The following is an 18,806-nucleotide window of genomic DNA, read 5'->3' on the forward strand; positions in this document are numbered from 1 at the left end:
ATTTACCAACAAAAAAATTCCAGCCTAAGTCTCTTAACATCCCTTCCCAAAAATACACAACAACCACCAAAACTCACATCCCACGTCAAAATCCATCCACCACCATAGAAGTGGTTGAGCAAAACCCACTGCACAAAAAAAAAAAAAAAAAAAAACCCAAAACCCACCGCACAAAAAAAAAAAAAAAAACCCAACTGGGTCGCGCGACCTGGGCGTGCGCGGCCTGGGTCATGCGACCTAGGAGCGGCGGCCTGGGTCAGCTAGGTCGACGACCATTGTGCAGATCAGCGTGGAGGAGGAAGAAAGGATCATATGAATAGGTAGTGAGGAAGAAAGAAGCAGATGGAGAGAGGTAGTGAGGAGAGAGATGTGAAACGCAGAAAAAATAAGGAGGAGGAAGGAGGAAAATAAGAAGGGGCCAAAATGGGCAATTAGCCATAGTTGCTGAAGAATATAGTTAGTAGGTATTGGTTCGAAAGTAAATATAATTCTAACATCTCGAGTCTAAGAGGGACGGTTTTGGGGGCCAAAATCGAGTCTCAAAGACTCGATTTTCATGGTTTATCACGTCTGATCTGGCATTTTATCCACGTGGTATCCATCTGGAAATCGAGTCTTAGAGACTCGATTTACAAACCAAAAAAATTTCAAGACCCTCCCCAAAAAAAAAAAAAGAAATCCCAAAAATCGCGACTTGGGTCGTGACTGGGTCGCGACCTGGGTCGCACCCTGGGTCGCTCGCCTGGGTCTCGCGGCCTGGGGTTGCGTCGCCTGGGTCGCGCTGCTGGGTCGGCGACGATGGGCCTGTGGTGGCTGAGCTTGTGCCGAAAGCAGATGAACAAATGCACAGAGGAAATGAAACTCAGAAAAAAGAAGGAGAAGGAAAATAAGAAAAAACAAGTTTATAAATCGAGTGTTAGATACTCGATTTCCAGGTGGAGTCCACGTGAAAAAAATGCTACATCAGACTTGATCCGACCATGAAAATCGAGTCTTTGAGACTCGATTTATAGCCCAAAATCGACTCTCTTAGACTCGAGATGTTAATAAAATATATAGTTTATAAACAGTACCTACTAATTATAATGTTTAAAAATTAATGTTAAATTCTCATTTTAGCCTAAGAAAGGTATAGGATATAAATCGAGTCTTAGAGACTCGATTTTTAAGTAGTTGCCACGTGAAAAAAAGCCACATCAAACAGAATTAGACCATAAAAATTGACCATTAAAGACTCGATTTATAGGCCCAAAATCGAGTCTTTTAGACTCGAGATGCTAGTAAAAAAATATAATTTATAAACCTTAACTAGTAATTATATTGTTTGGAAATTATTGCTAATTTCCTATTTTTGCCTATGAATACCATAAACGTGTGTTTTATAACACTTTTTAAATCACAGTTTTCACATTATTTTAAACAACGATACTAGAAAACAGTTTTGAAAATATTTTATGTTGTTTGGTTTTACACGGATAATCATTAATATTTTCTCGTATGCAACAATGGAAGTTTTCCTAAATGGCATAAAAAAAGAGAGATAATTTTTGTTACATATTTATATAATATAACAAACATGTTAGTGCTTTTGGTAGTTAAAAAGAAAAAAGAAAAATAAAGAAAGAAAACATAGTAATGCTTTTCCCTTGTCAGTCAAATAAGTGAAAATATTTTTTGGTTAATTTTCAGCATTGCAACCAAATATAAATATAGAAAAAAGAGTCAATTTTCTAGAAAAAAGTTTTTGGGTAATAACAAATAACCAACCATGAAAAAATCAAAATTCGTTTCTATTTTATTTCTATTTTTGATAAGTTGATGGTTTTTTTCCTTTCTTTTTTGAGAAAGATTATTTGTTTATCACTGACTTCAACTTCAAATAAATTCTCTTTCTCTAAATTAAAAAAAAAAAAATATTCAGAAATATTCTTTTATAAATGAGTTTTCTTTTTGGTTAAAAAAAGAAAACAACAGATTCAACAGTGGTGTAAGTGCCAAGAAACACTAACAAAAAAACACCAAGAAACAAAAAAACAAAACAAAAAACAGTGACGACTAAGACTTCAGACCTGAGACCATCATTTTTTTTTTATCTCCAGAGTACATATATGATTTTAGCGGCAAATCAAGAAAACCCTTCTCTTTTGATAAGGTAATATAATCTCTCTTTCTTGATCTCATCAAAATTTTTGGTTCATGTTCATGTTCATGTTCTGTTCCTTTTTCTTTTTCTTATTTTAAATGCCTTCTTTAACTCTTTATGCTTTACCTTTTTTGTATTGTACTTAAGGATACCGAATCTGCTTCTGTTCATTTCTGTATATTTGGTTTGTTATGAAGAGGTTGTGTCAATATATGTCTTGTCTTTTGAGCCTATAAATTTGCATCAGCTTCTCGTTTCACCTTCTGGGTTGGCAGTGAAACCAATTTGATTGCTGCCTTTTCTTTATTTTGAGAAGTGGGTGTTCTTTCATTTTGTTTATACTTATGTTTCTGTGGTTACTTTCAAAGTGAATTCTATGGATTTCTTGATGTGGGTCTTGGACTTTAGGGCCTGTTTGCACTTTCTGGAACCTGGGTTTTGGTTAATACAATAATACTTCATAATGGGTTTGTTTTTTAATTATAGTTGTCTATCTACAGGGTCAAACCTATAATTGCCAATATGATTTGGGGGTTTATGCTATATACTTATATATTTGGTTGTCAACTATGCTTGTATGAGGAATTTGGTATTTGCTTCATGTTTCTAATTGACCTACTTTATGAACATGGCTTGCTTTTAAATCCGAATAAGAACAATATCACTCATTGAGAAGTTGTTTATGTTGGTAAATGTAGGTTAATCAAGGGTGTGATATTTGTTTTGTGTTTATACATCAAGGTTAGTGTTATTGTCAGCATGATTTGCATAATTTTTTCATGTACAGTTCACTTCTTTAATGTTTGGTAACTAAACAAAAGCAGCTCCTAAAGGTTTCCCAGAATTTTTAGTTTGTGTAAATTTATCTCTAGCATCCTATTTCTTATCAGTTGAACCGTATTTTAGTTGTGCTGAATTTGTCTGGGTCATATATTCTGTGATCTGAATTCTGTTTATTTTGTGGAGTACTAGACTATTGGGATCCATGACCCAAGTAAATGAAGTAATTGTGAATTGTGTTGAGGCTTTGCTGAGTCAAGCTTAGTGTCTAACAGATTTATTTAGCTTTGAGCTTTCAAATGTCTTGATTATATGGACTAGAACAAATGCTTTACTGGATATAGTTGCCTATATGAGAATCTAACTTTGCTGCTGTTTAATCCATCAGAGATTGGTAACATAATGGCCGCATCAGAAGCAAGAGCAACAAGGCAGCAAACAGCTAACTATCGCTTTGCCCAAGAAGATTCCAGGAGAGCTCCAAATTTTTCTTGCTCCCCATCTTCTTCCTCAAAATCAGAATCTGATGTTTCACCTGATAGTGCTGCAAATGGACCTGATCATCCCTCCCCAATGCGCACACCTCATAAATCGTATTCTGATCCACCAACCAACATGAGGTGGTGGTTGAACCTGCAACCAAACTTTGGACACCCCAAAGATTTTACTCATGAACAGCTAAATGCCTTGGAGGCTGAGCTTGAAGTTTTAAGTTCTGGATTTGTTTATAAAACTACAAAAATTAATGAGGATCATCAAACAAAGGAAGAAGTTGGTAATCAAACTGTTAAAGAAAACAATTCTTTTATGGAGAAACCTTGGGATTTTTCTGTCAGTTGTTTGAATAATGAAAATAATACTGTAATGGGTGAAGTCAAGGATGTACTCAGTAATGATTCACAGAAAACTCTTAAGAAGAAAGACTTGGGGGAGTTCTGGTACTTAGATGACAAATTCATGGGCTTGGATTCTTTCAACTGCTTGGTCCATGAACAAGCTAAGAAGCTTTCTTCTGATCTGGGATCTGATTGGGTGGGAGCTGAGAAGACTGAAATCTGGTGGCGCACTGCTGGTCAAGATGAGTTGGCTTCGTTGGTTGCTCAGAGGTCACTTGAACATATTGAGAATTGTGATCTTCCAAGGCCACAGGCCAAGCATTTTAGGAAGGGGCCATCTGCTCATACAGAGCATTTCCACCATGATGAGAGTTTTGCTTCATCTTTAGATCAGACAGTTAATAAGGGATTCTCCAATCTAGAGAACCATGCATGGGAAAGTTCCACTACAGATTACTCACAGCAGAATTCGGACCAACATTGCAGGTAATGCTGTAGATTGTTACTTTATAGTCCTTTTTGTGGTTTCAGAATCAGCAGCACCATCATCAGTGCTTCTTTTAGGTAGTGTATTGATGCTTAAGCTATCCACTGTGTCTTACTTACTATACTTTTGACCATATGAAGTAATATATGATGGGGTGCTACCCAAATGGAAACCTCACATTTTCACATCAATTATTAGTAGTACAGACTACAGTGTACTCATCTAGATGATTCAAATTGTTTTAATAGAATTTAGGTATTGATAACCTTAATCTCATGACCATAATCAATGTGTAGTGGTGTAATCAAGTCATTTTTCAAATAGGATTATCATTTAATTTAATCTAAGTATGTTTTTTTTTAATCATCAATCAGAAGGATGAAAATTTATTGCAAGGTCTTTGATTGTTACAAGGGTCCACCATTTTGCTGATGTTGTAGCGAGGATGTCCCCCCTCACAGAATGATGAGAATCCGCAAGTAAACACTATATAATAATTTCCAAATGAAATATGAAGGATGTAATTTATTTATTTTGAGCTGAAGTTGAGGGAAAAGAGAGGGGGCGGGGGGGTAGTTTACTCTCACATGCAAAGCCACAATAGACTTGTTGTGATTTGATGTACAACCTTCTGTCATTTACATGCATATGCTTTCTTTATCTGTCAAAAAAGAAAAAAAAAAAGATCCCATTAGACTGTTATCTACATCTTTTAATGATAAATTGCTGACAACTAATACTGCAGAAATTCAAGTCCAAAGAATGTGTTTCCTATATTATGATTGCAAGATCCAACCCAACCAGTACAAATTTTTATGTTTTGTTAAGTTACCAAATCTCCCAAAAGCTTAAGTTGTTAGGAAAATGGTGAATCTAATCATTTAGCCATACTTCTAACACTCCCCTTCCTTGTAGCCTAAACTACCCCTTAATATGTGGAGTCCAACGCAAATTAAGATGTTTGTTCTGATCCCATATTAAACAAATTCGAACTCAGAGAAGTGATGTGTACCTTTCGCCGGTCTGTGTTTAATCCCGATTATGTTGGTCACGGAGTAGTGCTGATCCTCAATCTCAATTCCTATGCGCTTACGGACAGTATCTATGTCTCTCTGTTCCTGTCTCTCTATTTTTCTGTATCTGCCTCTCTGTATTTCCGTGTCTCAATACCTCTTGGACCTTTCACCGTATTTAATTTTGACCGGTAGTAGTTCTCTCTATTTCTCTGTATCTGCCTCTCTCTATTTCCGTCTCTCAATACCTCTTGCACCTTTAGGTTACCAGTGTCGGTTGCTCTAAGTTTGGCAAGGGATGGTGATGGTCGGCCATACGAACTCTGTCTCCTCTGTATCGCAAGCTCTTTTTTTTTTTTCCTCTCTATATCGCTTTTTGTTTTAGTTGCAAACCTTTTTTTATTTTATTTTAACTGGTTTTTTTTTAATTTATTTATTTATTTTATATATATATATACACACACACACGCACAAAGACTATCAAACGGTGTTAAAGTTGTGAAACAATATAATTTATCGCTTTTTAGTTGTGAACGTGGCTGAATTTTAGATGGGCATTTTTCCTATATGACAGCACCTCCTTAATTATAGGAAAAGGATTCTGCTATTATATACGGCTGAATCTAGTAGTCCCACAAAAAAAAGAAAAAGAAAAGGGTGGGGGGGGGGGGGGGGTTGTTGACAGTCACATTCCTGTGTTCTAATTCTCCCACCCCCAGCAAAAAAAAGGCTTTTTACATACAGCCTGTAGTTGTCCTTAATATAGTCAGAAATCTTCATTAGTTTGTTAAGTTATTAAGTTGCAAGAACATGAGTTTATGTTTCTTGACACCCATTATGTGGGCAAAATATTGGGATCCCTTCTAACACTTTTTTCAAGTGCTTTTTCTGGGCTATCTGTCCCAAGCAAACAGAGGGAATTGTACTAAACTATTTGATTTGACAATAGCCATAGCTTTTTTACGTTCCTTAACCAGTGGGAGCTTTCCCCCCTTCTTCCTTTTCTCTCTTTTGTGGGCAGTAGGATTTGAACCACTGCATCTGCCCCATGATGACAGCTACTTTTCACTGTGGGAGGTATTTGAATTATTATCCATGCCATCATGTGCTGTGCACCTCTCTTTTCTTTTTGAATTTTTTGCGTACTAAACTAAGCCTTCTACTGTCTCCAAGATCTTTCTTAATTGTCTATATGGCTCATCTTGAAGACGACCCCTACATAGTGTCCATTTGGATAACTTATTTTGGGCAGCTTACTTCTAAAAGTGGAGCCCATTTTAATAAGTGAGGTTATAATAAGTTGTACCTAGGGAGGAGAAAAAAGAAAAAAGAAAAGAAAAAGAAAGAAAGAAAGTGAGGCTTTAAAAAGCTGTAACTAAATAAGCTGCCCAATAAGCTGTAACCAAGCAATCATTCTTGCAGCTCTCCTGGAACATATAATTTAATTTACTGTTAATATTATATTATTGTGACCATGAGTTAATAAAACCAGTTAGATGATCTGAAGAAAGAGATAACTGATTGCTACAACAAAATTTGTTTTATCCATCTCTCTGTTTTATCTACTGTGTGACAAATTCTTCATACTTTAAAGGGGTCATTAATTACACTTAAGTGACCCAAGTATCTGTATTATACTAAATTTCAGTCACAGTATATGTCCTGTGCCGTAAATCATGCTGGATTATTTGCCAAGTTTATGAATATATCCTTTTTTTCTTTCCAAATTATAATGAACTCTCAGAAATTATATTGTTCCGACTGGTTTCCTTATTTCATAGGGATGTCTCAAAATCCCATAATTATGCCTGTGGTAAGGTTTTAAATGTTAATGCCATTACTTTCCCTAGTGTCATTGCCTTCTGTGTACCTTTTGTTACTTTACTCATGCTGTAAAAATTATTGTCATATTGAGTTCAATTTATCGATGAACAATGGTTCATATGTTTGCTCCAGCCACAGTATTGGTAATAGTACTACCAAGGTTGAGCCAGACGATGATCCTAGCAAGACAGAGTTGTTGGAGGCACTATGTCATTCTCAAACACGAGCAAGGGAAGCTGAGAAAGCAGCAGAGCAAGCCTATGCTGATAAGGAGCATGTTGTTGCACTCTTTTTCAAACAGGCATCACAGCTCTTTGCTTATAAACAGTGGTTCCAATTGCTGCAGTTGGAGAACCTGTGCCTCCAGCTTAAGAACAAAAACCAACCTATCTCTGGTCTTTTTCCGTCTGGCTTACCTTGGTTTCCACACAGGTTCAGACAGACAAAGAAGGATCATCACAAGGCTGGAAAGAGAAGGCATAGTAAACGAAGGAGTGAGATTAGAAAACGTGCTGTTGCTTTTGCAGTGGGGTTGGGTCTTGCCAGTGCTGGTTTGCTCCTTGGTTGGACCATGGGATGGTTGTTTCCATCTCTTTAAATTGATCCTTTATTATGGCTGTCAATAGCACTCGTGCCATTTGCTATCATGCTACAAACGGAACTTGCTCTTCATGATCATAATTGGGCCGCATGGGGATGCATGTTTCAGATTGGTGACTTTTGTTTCAAAATTCTGTAAGTATTAATGCAGTTTGGATTTATTTGCTGTGTATATTAAGTACATTATTTGTACAAATCATGTGATTAGATATAAATATGTATATAATTGAGTAAAAAAAATTTAGATTGGATTATCTGTCTTTTATTTATTATTTACTATGCATTTCCCAAATGGTTTGTAAGCTACCTAATTTAAATATCTTAGTTTGAATGCAATTTCTTTGTCATCATCATGTTCATAATGTTCACTTACCCTGATGTTCTGTATAATATCTCTTGGCTGGATTTTGGAGTCAGTTAAAAGCTTGTTACAAGCTTAAGAGTCCAATTCAAGCTTTAGCAAGAGCTTGAATGCAATTCGCTTACATCATTGGCTATATTATTATGCTTACCAATTTTACAGATAATTCTTTGAGAGGTTATGAACTCTTGTAAAAACCATCTAGCTGGAGTTGGCTTGTTTGATTAGAAAACAAGCAAATTAGCTTATTTGGCAGCCAATCCCAGTTGCTTTTATCCATTTTGTTTTTTATAATTCAATAGTTGGGGGAGGGACATTCGAACTTTGAGGTACTAGTTGAGCTAAAAGCTAGCTCTTGGCATTCATTTATCACCATCTCTTTGCTTACGCAAATGGTGGGTGTGTTTCTCTTTAAAAATCTTTTATGCGCAACATAAGCAATGATAGACAGCCTTTCGGACCTTTACTGAAAGTTGTAATAAAATTCAATGGCGTGTATGCACTAGCTGTTGGCCTAGATAATAGACTTGTATATGTATCAAGTATGGATGTATTTTGTAAAGGACTTGTTTCACAACCACATTTAGTCACAGTTCCATACTTAATTGAGAAATTTTTTTTTTTTTGAGGACAAACTGACCTCAGTAGGGTTCAATGGCAGAGCTAGGAGCTAGGAATTTAGAAATTTGTGTTTTGGGCTGAATAAAAAAATAATTAATGATTTTTTTTTTTACTATGTCCCTACTGTGTATATTAGTATAAAGAGTACTATAAAACAGTTTGAAATGTAAATTAAGTGCTTTATAACCTTAATATGAGTATTTTTTTAAAAAATATGTTTATAAAACTTGACAACTTGCGTAAATGTTGACAAAAAAATTGGATACATTTAACCTGTTTTTAATTTTCAATATTAGGCACTAGAAAAGTACAGAATAAAACAATAATACAAAAACTAAATATCTTAATTTAAATTTCAAATTATAAATCTTAAGTACTGTAAATCTTTTCTGTATTCCTGTTATTAATTGAGAATATTGTTAGTATAATTGTGTTCATTAAAATTTTATAATGTCCCAGTCCAACTAATTTAAGTAATTGGTTGTAATAAAGTTTATATTATCTTTAGCATCACTCTTAAATAATAGTATGAATTAATCAAAGTAATACATCATATTCTTATTATATCAATAAAATATTTCTATAACTCAACAATTTACATTGTATGATTTAATGATTTTTCCCATTCAAGACATATAATATAGTTCAAACTAATTTTCTAAATGTAAATAGAATCATGTGCAATCAGATAAAAATAAAAATTCATCAACAACAAAATAGGTATTAGACATGAGCCATATACAAACTTTCTGCAAATTATTTTAAAATGAAATGATAACATACCCACACTGTATGGGCCATACAGGACATTGGCTTGTTACAAAATTACAATACAAATGAAACAAGTGTAAGTGAAATCCTTGCTTCATAATAGAGTAACCATTGTTCATAACCAAAACATACATATAATTCTGGAAGAAGAAAAAAGAAAAAATACATATAATTATTTATCAATACCCACACCAAATAAGATTCCTACAGAAAGAGAGTCTATCTAATGAAACATGCGGTTTGATAACCTTTTTAAGGTTTTGGAAGCAAAATAATAACACCAAAACATACGATCCTCAACCAAGTTGAAGCACTGTTGCCGCCAATGAGGATTAATGTAAAGAATACTCACTACACCCAAGAAGAAAACAGTGAAAGATACCAGAAAACTTGTAGAGAAGACTGGAAGATCTACTTCATACCATTTTCTGTCACTTGCCTTGGAGGAGTTTTGTGGTGATGGCGGTGACCCCTTTACCACGCTGCAGCTTTTCTTTAGTGGTGGACCACAAAGAAATGGATTTCCTTCATAGCTACTCTCGTTAAATGTTGCAAATTGTGCTTTCATGTCTGGAAGTTTACCTGATAAATTATTGTGAGCCACATTAAAAACTTCAAGAAAGGTCAAGTCAATCAATGCAGTAGGAATTTCTCCACTCAAATTGTTGTGCGAAAGGTCTAAGCTCTCCAATTGAGTCAAATTTGAGAATGTTCTAGGAATGGAACCTGTCAACTGATTGTAAGACAAGTTCATTGCATGAATTGAAGATAACTGTCCTAACTCCGATGGGATTTCACCTGTTAGCTTGTTGAATGACAAATCCAATCCAGACATGATATTAAGGATGGACCCCTTGTAAGAGTTAGACCTATATTTTGTAACAAAACCGATCTCAACTTGTGCACCAATACCCGGAAATGTCCTTTGAATTAAAACTTCCCAATTGAGAAGACGTTTATGCGTTGGGGAAAATTCAAAATTATGATTTATGGGCCCACGATACAAGTGAGGTGAATGGTCAAAATCTATAGCACCTAGCTTCCCAAAGGTTATGTTGCAAAAGCAATATGGTATTGTCCCAGAAAAAAAAGTTCCTAGAAAGATCCATTATGCCAATATCCTTCAACCGACATAACTGCCTCGGAATAATACCACTAAAATGGTTGCCACTCAACAAAAGTATATTTAAGCCAGAAGCTCTATCAATTTCATCAGGAATGCTACCAACAAACCTATTATCTTTAATGTCTAATGTCACGAGAGATGATGAATTAAAAACAGCTTTGGGTAATGTTCCTCTGAGTCTGTTCCCTCGCAAAAGTATGTGCCTTGCATCCTGTACATTGAAGCAAGAAGGAAATGATCCTGAAAGCAAGTTATGAGAAAGGTCTATTATATAGTAATCTAGTTTGCATGGAACCCGACCTTCAAAAAGGTTGTCACTCATGAAAAGAATGTATGGTCGTGTTTTCAAGGTACTGTTTCCTATCCATTCAGGAATCATACCCGACATGTAATTGTTGCTAATATCTATGGCCTTCGAGCTTATCAATGGTAGAGTACCATTGAAATGATTGTTGTTCAATTCTAAAGACTGTAGTCTGGATAGGTTGGCGAGCTTTGAGAAGATTTCACCATGAAAGTTGTTAGATAATCTTAAAGACTCCAAGGAGGTCTGATTGGCAAATGATTTCACTGGCAGCTCTCCAGAAAAATTATTGAAGGAAAAATCCAATCGGTTCAAATTAGTCATGTGACCAATTGAGGATGGGAGATTACCTTCAATATGATTTCGGGACAAATTCAGGCATTCTAATTTTGGAACCATCTTTCCGATATTTTCTTGGAGTTCCCCATCTAAGTCATTATCTGAGACATCCAACCAAAAAAGATAGTTGAGATAATGGTGGCAAATGTAATTGACCTGTGAAAGAGTTACCCCGAAGATTTAGCAGTTGTAGCCCCGTGTTGTTTTCAAGCAACCAATTGGGGATGCTTCCTTTCAACATATTGTGAGAGATATCAACTTCTTCCAATTCATGCTGGTCAAAGAGAAACTTAGGAATGTTTCTAGCGAGCTTGTTTAGATTACAATTGGACAGCACTAGGACCTTTAATTGAAATAGAGGGTGCCAACTGGGATTGTCAGTCTCTATCTCAAGTTTGTTGTCGTTGCTCGGAAATTGAATCACCTTCAACTTAGAGTGATTAGCAAATAAGCCGAACGAGAATAAACCCTCAAAAGAATTTTCGCCAAGATCAATGTACTCAAGGGATGTCATGCTAGATATTGAAGATGAAGGCACAAGTCTACTGAACAAATTTCCAGATATATCAAACAACTTCAGAGATGTCAAATTATTTAGGCATGGAGGAAGGGTCCCTTCAAAATAATTAGAAGCAAGATCTAATTCTTCAAGTTTTTTCAACGCACACAAATCTGTAAAAGACCAATAAGATTAGCAGTGCCTATCCAATGTGTCACCGAAAGAATCAACAACTCAGGTCAATTGGTATACAAGATTAAAATAATTTTCACGTCCAAAAACAAAAAGCGGATGGTCCATTGTTGTGCTTCCAAGTTGCATAGAAAATTACAAGTAACTCTAAAATAATTGTAAATGTCCAATTTCATAGAAAATTCTTACCTTGAGTGGATAAAGTTCCATTGAGATCATTATGAGATAATAATATAACCTTGAGAGAAGATAATTCCCCAATATATGGAGAAATACTTCCAGTGAAATAATTGAAGCTCAAATCTAAAATCTCCAAACTGCTGAAATTTACCATATCTACCAAGAAAATTGACCAGAGATGGTGTCAAGAGAATATCTATAAAATGGCTCATTGGGAATACGAACATACATTGCTAAAAATAGATGACTGAATATTTACCCTTGAATGGTAGGCTTCCATAAAGTAGATTAGAATTCAAGATGAGGACCTCTAAGCTGTTTAGATTGGCCAGTTCTACATCACCAGTGAAGAAATATGCAATTTGTTAGATTGAAACTAATAGTACAGAGGGAAGATCTAATAGAACGGAACAAATTCTATATTGGAATAGACAAAAGGTATACTACTTCTATCGCTTGCATATATCAAAAGCATTTTGCTCTTTTTAATATGAAGAATGAAAATGTTGGTACAAGTAAAAATTGCTTATATAAGATTTAAGCTTTGTCTAAACTTCTTCATACGTGGTTGATGAAGCAAATTCAAATATGTACATACCTTTGCCAGAAAGAGGCCCTGCCATATACGTGTAACTTAGGTCCAGGGATTTAAGAACTGGGAGAGCACCCAAGGATCTTAAATTTTCCTTGTCAAATTGAGTCCGACTTAAATTTAAGTGCGTTAGCTTGGTCAACTTAGACAAACTATTGGATTCTGAAAGAAATATACACCCTATTGTTAAATTCATGAACACAATGCGAAAAGAGTGACATATCATGTTATTCATTAGCATATATAGTAATCATAACACGATAAAAAATCACTAATTAACTGAGCTTATCTGTAATTGATATGTTTTCCGGTTTAATCATTACCACAACCTATCTTTCCCATCTGTGAAGTTTTATGATTGTAAACCGTATTTAAACCTTGAAACCTATACAAGGCATGCACACTAATCATATAACTATGATGTGTTGCCATGTATATCTACCTTTCCTCTTTCGTAATAGAAAAAAGCTATAGCTACTACAAATTTAATCAACAAATGTGATTTGTTTCAAAATATAATAAAAGTAATATTAGGAATACTACCAATTTTACTACTATTACCACTATATAGGCTTTACAAAATAACAGTCATCAATCACAAAAAAAATAATTCAAAAAATAATTTATTATATTGTTTAAGTGGTATCAATTGTACTTTTGTTACATCAGTTTGTAAAATTCTTGTAATAAAGTTTATAGTAACTTTAGCATTTTCCATATAATAAATATATTTGAATTAATTTTTCGTAATTGGCGACACATCAATTGTAAAGACTATGTCATAAAATTCAAAAATTCTAGGACCATAAAAAATCACAACTTTTATTAATATTGTCTACGTGATAGACTGTAAGTGATAAAGAAAAAGCTATGGGTTCATGTGAAAATAGTCAACAATCAATCTCAATGTCACATTGGATAGTTGTAGCTTAAGCAAAATGCTAATATCCCTAGCATCACTCCTTTTAATAAGTTTAATGACAATAAATTTTACAATATTTTTCGCAACTATTAAGGTGACAAATTATATTTGGTGTATAATAAAAGTAATATTATTGGTGGTACTATCATACTAAATACATGCATGTCCATGAAAACAATAAATGGGTCTTTTTTTAATACTTCAATAGATGTGTACGACTTGAAATAAGTAATACTATAAGTCGAGGATAAATGGATTTTTTTTTTAACACTTAGATAGATGTGTATAACGTGGAATAAGTAATAGCTTAAGTCTACAGAGTCTTTTCATTTTTACACTTCGATAGATGTGTATGACTTGGAATAAGCAATACTATAAGTCGAGGATAAATGGATTTTTTTTAACACTTTGATAGATGTGTATGACTTGAAATAAGCAATAGCTAAAGTCTACAAAGTCTTTTTTATATTTTATATTTTATATTTTTTTACACTTTGATAGATGTGCATGACTTGGAATAAGTAATACTATAAGTCTACATGTCTTTATTTTTTTACACTGTATTCAACTTAGAATAAGTAATACTATATATAAGACTACGACAAATAGTTTTTTTTATTAAGAAATATTAATGGATATCCTAAGGGCAATGGTTTAGGAACTAATTTTAGAAACATTTTAAGAGAAAATAATAAAGTAATTAATTTTTTTGATAGCTTTTTTATATTTTCTATAAAAGTTGTGTTTAAACTTTCATAATTTAATTTATTACCAATTGCTCTAAGAACACACATTAACATAACCATTTTTTTAACACTTCAATAAATGGGTCTTTTTTTTCAACACTTCGATACATGTGTTCAACTTGGAATTGCAAAAACAATGAATAAGTAATACTAGTCTATGATAGTATTTTGGAGTTTTATAAAATAGGGACAAATTTGGAAAGACCAAGCTATGAAATGACAAGGGGGTTGGCTTTAGATTAGACACTTTAATGGTTGTATACTTTGATAAATATTCGTAAAATATAATATTTGAAATTAGAAGAGAATAAGAATTCAATAGTGAAAGTGAGAGAAATCAAATTCTGCATATCTCACTCAACCAAGAGTCAAATGAGATATAGGCAAAATCTTTCGGTCTGAATTTGTTGATTCAATTGCGATTCTCACTTCTCATTCAATCAAAAGTGCACTTGGTGAAGTGAGATAATCATCTCAATCGAGCCAATATTTGGCGAGAGTTAAACTCTATATATGTTTTTTCTACAGAATTTTTCGGGCTTTGTTGACCTATTTGACATGGTTTAATTTACCTAACGGTCAACTAATTTTTGAAATGGAAAACCTAATTAGTGTCCTTTCATGGTGCCAATTTATTTGAAACCTCACAACATCCATAAATAAAGGAGAAGTTCATTATTTTCTGCAAAACACATTTTTCATAATAAATTCTTGAGTATTTTCATAATTGCTTTGGGCAGATACTCAGACTTGGTTGAATCTTAGTATGGGGGTAAAATGATTAAAATATGCATTTGGGCCTTGGGCCTGATTTGGTGGTACAAGTCTGTCCGAGCAGAGCCTTTAAAGCCCATAAGTCGACTCGTGCTAGATAGATTGGTGAGGTCGTCCGAGGAGAGGCATCTCCTTGGCCAAGTAAGCTAAAGACCGTATGACGTGTCATCATGCATTGAGAGAGAATTCTGGAAAGTCTGGTGGGTAAAGATGTGTTTCATATAGTTGTGGAGAGAAGTAACGTATGAGAAATATCAAGGAAAAAAGCTGCTACCACCGCATTAAAGACCCTGCACTTATCTCCCTGGCCGCATTAATGAGAAAATGACCTTTGAACAATAAGGTTCAGTCTTCCAGCTATTGTTTGAAGACTGAAAGAGGGTGGTGGATGGGACAAGTATCCCAATTGATAATTTGTGCTACACGTGGAAGATAAAGAGAAGAAGGAGTGATATAAAATGAAAGGAAGTAGGAAAGAGAGGACTTTTTCTGCTTCTTGATTAACATACTTCATTAAAAAAAAAAAAAAGCAATCCCAATCATCCTCGGCTTGTGTCCGAGGAGAATTTCTGATATTCTTATATTCTAATTGCGTAGTTGCGGCAATCTAGCCTGCTTGTTTGTTATCCAATATCCATGAATCTAGATTTCAAGTCCACGCTCTACAAATTTTATTGTATAAGGTTCTTTGGGCCTCGGTCCATCTAGTGGTTGGACCGAGTACGAATTGTGCACTTACACTTAACAAACTCTTTGAATAAGGGCAAATCTAGTCTTAAAGAAAAAATTTTATACGGTTCAAAGCCTTCAATATGCTCATCCCTTCCCTACCATCCCTAACAAAAACTAATTCGCTGTCAAATTTCCAAATTAATAGTACTAGTCACGCAATGTGCAGAAAATTGACGATTTAATTTTTTGTTAAGCATAAAATAAAAATATATAGCATTTATCAATATATATATATATATATATATATATATATATATATATATATATATATATATATATATATATAGTAGATGAGATTTATAAGTTTTAGTCAGAAACTCTTTTTTAAATAATATGATTACTTTTTAACAAAATAGAGTTGATATAATATATTATATTTTCTAAGTTAAGCTATCTATATTTGTTATTTGAAAGTGCTTAAAATTTTGCATTTTTTTTTTTTGGAACCTAAGTGCATTGAAATGGACTAAATTAGAATGAAGTGGACCAAATGGACTATAATGGATAGAAATGCTATGATGATGAACATGAGCATAACAACAAAAAATGTTAAGTTTAAGCTTTTAGACATTATATAGATATAAAAAGGGTTCACATTTTCACGTACCTTCATTTCCTAGCCAGCCACCAATTGCACTGACAGAAAAATCAAGACTTCTTAGCTCCTTGAAAGGGAGCAACAAGGACACATTTACCAACCAAACCTTTTGATTTCCATAGTAATAACCGCTGAGGGAGAGCTCAATCAGATGATCTGTGGTCTTGCTACACTTGACCCCCTCCCAATCACAACATTCACTCTTTGTCCCATTAACCCATGACGGAAGAAGGTCGTCCACGTCATTACTATAGGATTTCATAAATGCCTTCAATTCTAACAGGCCTACCCTCTCTTCCTCAATACAACCTCTGTGCATATGAATTTGAACAAAAAGTATTGAAGCCCAAAGCAAAGACATTACTAAAGGCCACTCCATTGAAAAAAGATGTGAAACACCAAGACTCAATATGTCTAGCTAAACCAGCTAATGTGTAGGCACCCAATACAAGAAAATTATAAGTTTCTTGGCCCCTTATATAGAAAATTTTAGACGGTAACTGCTCACATCGAAATCCATAATTTATAGGTGAAGTCTTTGGGGAATCTCATGGAAATATTATATATGTGTAGATTGGGTTTGGCTGAATCTCACTAGCATGTTTAATAATAAGAAAGTCATTCTGGTAAAGCACTCATCGCATGCACTTTCTATTTAATATCTTTCTGTTTTAATGGATGCAGTCAAATCTCATAACTTTAGACTACTTGTAAAATAACCTAAGTTTTTATACTAATTTGTTGCTGGAAAGGAATCAAAGGATCACCGAATGGCAATTTCACACAAGTTTCTTAGTAAAAATATTATGGACTTTAAGAAAATTTGTATTAATATAAATGATAGGAAAGAAGAATCTAAAAATAGACACAACTACACATAAGAGAAAACATCAAGAATTTAATTACATGATTTGGCAATAGCTTGCTTTCATAGGTAGTAAAGAATGAATTCACGTATTAAAAAAAGATATTACAAAGTGTTTACACACTCAAAAAATGACTAAGAAATGGCAAATCTGTTTATAGTCTAGACCCTTTCAAACTAATTCAAAGTCTATCCTTATGTGAGAGGACTTTTAACTCAAAACAGCCAAACTCTTTGTGGTGGCGCGACACCTAACCCCCTCCCAATCACAACATTCACTCTTTGTCTCTTTAACCCATGACTGAAGAAGGTGGTTGGTGTAATTACTATTGGATTTCATTCAATTCTAACAAACTTATCCTCTCTTCCTCAATGCAATCTCTGTGCTCATGAATTTGAACAAAAAGTACTAAAACCCAAAGCAAAGCCTTTACTAAAGGCCACTGCATTGAAAAATGATGCGAAACACCGAGATTGAATATATTTAGCTAAACCAGCTTATGTGTAGGCACCAAAATACAAGAAAATCATAAGTTTATTGGCTCCTTATATAAAAAGTTTTAGAAAGTAACCTTTCACATCCAAATCCTAATTTATAGGTTTAGTCTTTGGGGAATCTCATGCACATATTATATATATGTGTATGTTGGGTTTGGCTGAATCTCACTAGCATGTTTAATAATAAGAAAGCCCTTTTGGTAAAGCACTCATCGCATGCACTTTCTATTTAATATCTTTCTGTTTTAATGGATGCAGTCAAATCTCATAACTTTAGACTACTTGTAAAATAACGTAAGTTTTGATATTAATTTGTTGCTGGAAAGGAATCAAAGGATCTCCGAATGGCAATTTCACACAAGTTTCTTAGTAAAAATATTATGGACTTTAAGAAAATTTGTATTAATATAAATGAAAGGAACGAAGAATCTAAAAATAGACACAACTACACATAAGAGAAAACATCCAGAATTTAATTACATGATTTGACAATAGCTTGCTTTCATAGGTAGTAAAGAATGAATTCACGTATTAAAAAAAGATATTACAAAGTGTTTACACACTCAAAAAATGACTAACAAACGGCAAATCTGTTTATAGTCTAGACCCTTTCAAACTAATTCAAAGTCTATCCTTATGTGAGAGGACTTTTAACTCAAAACAGCCAAACTCTTTGTGGGGGCGCTACACCTAACCCCCTCCCAATCACAACATTCACTCTTTGTCTCTTTAACCCATGACTGAAGAAGGTGGTTGGTGTAATTACTATTGGATTTCATTCAATTCTAACAAACTTATCCTCTCTTCCTCAATGCAATCTCTGTGCTCATGAATTTGAACAAAAAGTACTAAAACCCAAAGAAAAGCATTTACTAAAGGCCACTGCATTGAAAAATGATGCGAAACACCGAGATTCAATAAATTTAGCTAAACCGGCTTATGTGTAGGCACCCAAATACAAGAAAATTATAAGTTTATTGGCCCCTTATATAAAAAGTTTTAG

At 34.1% G+C, this 18,806-nt stretch overlaps 1 protein-coding gene and 1 pseudogene across 2 annotated transcripts; one reads left to right on the forward strand and one right to left on the reverse strand.

Moving 5' to 3' along the window:
• The first annotated feature begins 1,993 nt into the window (after nucleotides 1-1,993).
• On the forward strand, nucleotides 1,994-7,937 carry LOC142619816 (uncharacterized). Of its 2 annotated transcripts, none has more exons than XM_075793108.1 (3): nucleotides 1,994-2,152; nucleotides 3,312-4,245; nucleotides 7,216-7,937. In XM_075793108.1, exons 2-3 carry the CDS (start codon nucleotides 3,326-3,328, stop codon nucleotides 7,679-7,681), a joined length of 1,386 nt encoding a protein of 461 aa, XP_075649223.1. In that variant the 5' UTR covers nucleotides 1,994-2,152; nucleotides 3,312-3,325; the 3' UTR covers nucleotides 7,682-7,937. The 2 variants fall into 2 exon arrangements, with proteins under 2 accessions (XP_075649223.1, XP_075649224.1); XM_075793109.1 differs by lacking the exon at nucleotides 1,994-2,152 and adding an exon at nucleotides 2,305-2,458.
• A 1,516-nt stretch (nucleotides 7,938-9,453) lies between these two features.
• Nucleotides 9,454-16,871, reverse strand: LOC142621134 (receptor-like protein 14; annotated as a pseudogene).
• Nucleotides 16,872-18,806: the final 1,935 nt, after the last annotated feature.

The sequence above is a fragment of the Castanea sativa genome, chromosome 12 (genome assembly GCF_040712315.1).
Source record: "Castanea sativa cultivar Marrone di Chiusa Pesio chromosome 12, ASM4071231v1".
Classification (NCBI taxonomy): domain Eukaryota; kingdom Viridiplantae; phylum Streptophyta; class Magnoliopsida; order Fagales; family Fagaceae; genus Castanea; species Castanea sativa.

Excerpts from the sequence above, each read along its gene's own strand:
- LOC142619816 (XM_075793108.1), top strand. The coding sequence starts at position 3,326 with ATGGCCGCATCAGAAGCAAGAGCAACAAGGCAGCAAACAGCTAACTAT. Across the intron at positions 4,246-7,215 it reads AATTCGGACCAACATTGCAG|CCACAGTATTGGTAATAGTA; the intron begins GTAATGCTGTAG and ends TGTTTGCTCCAG.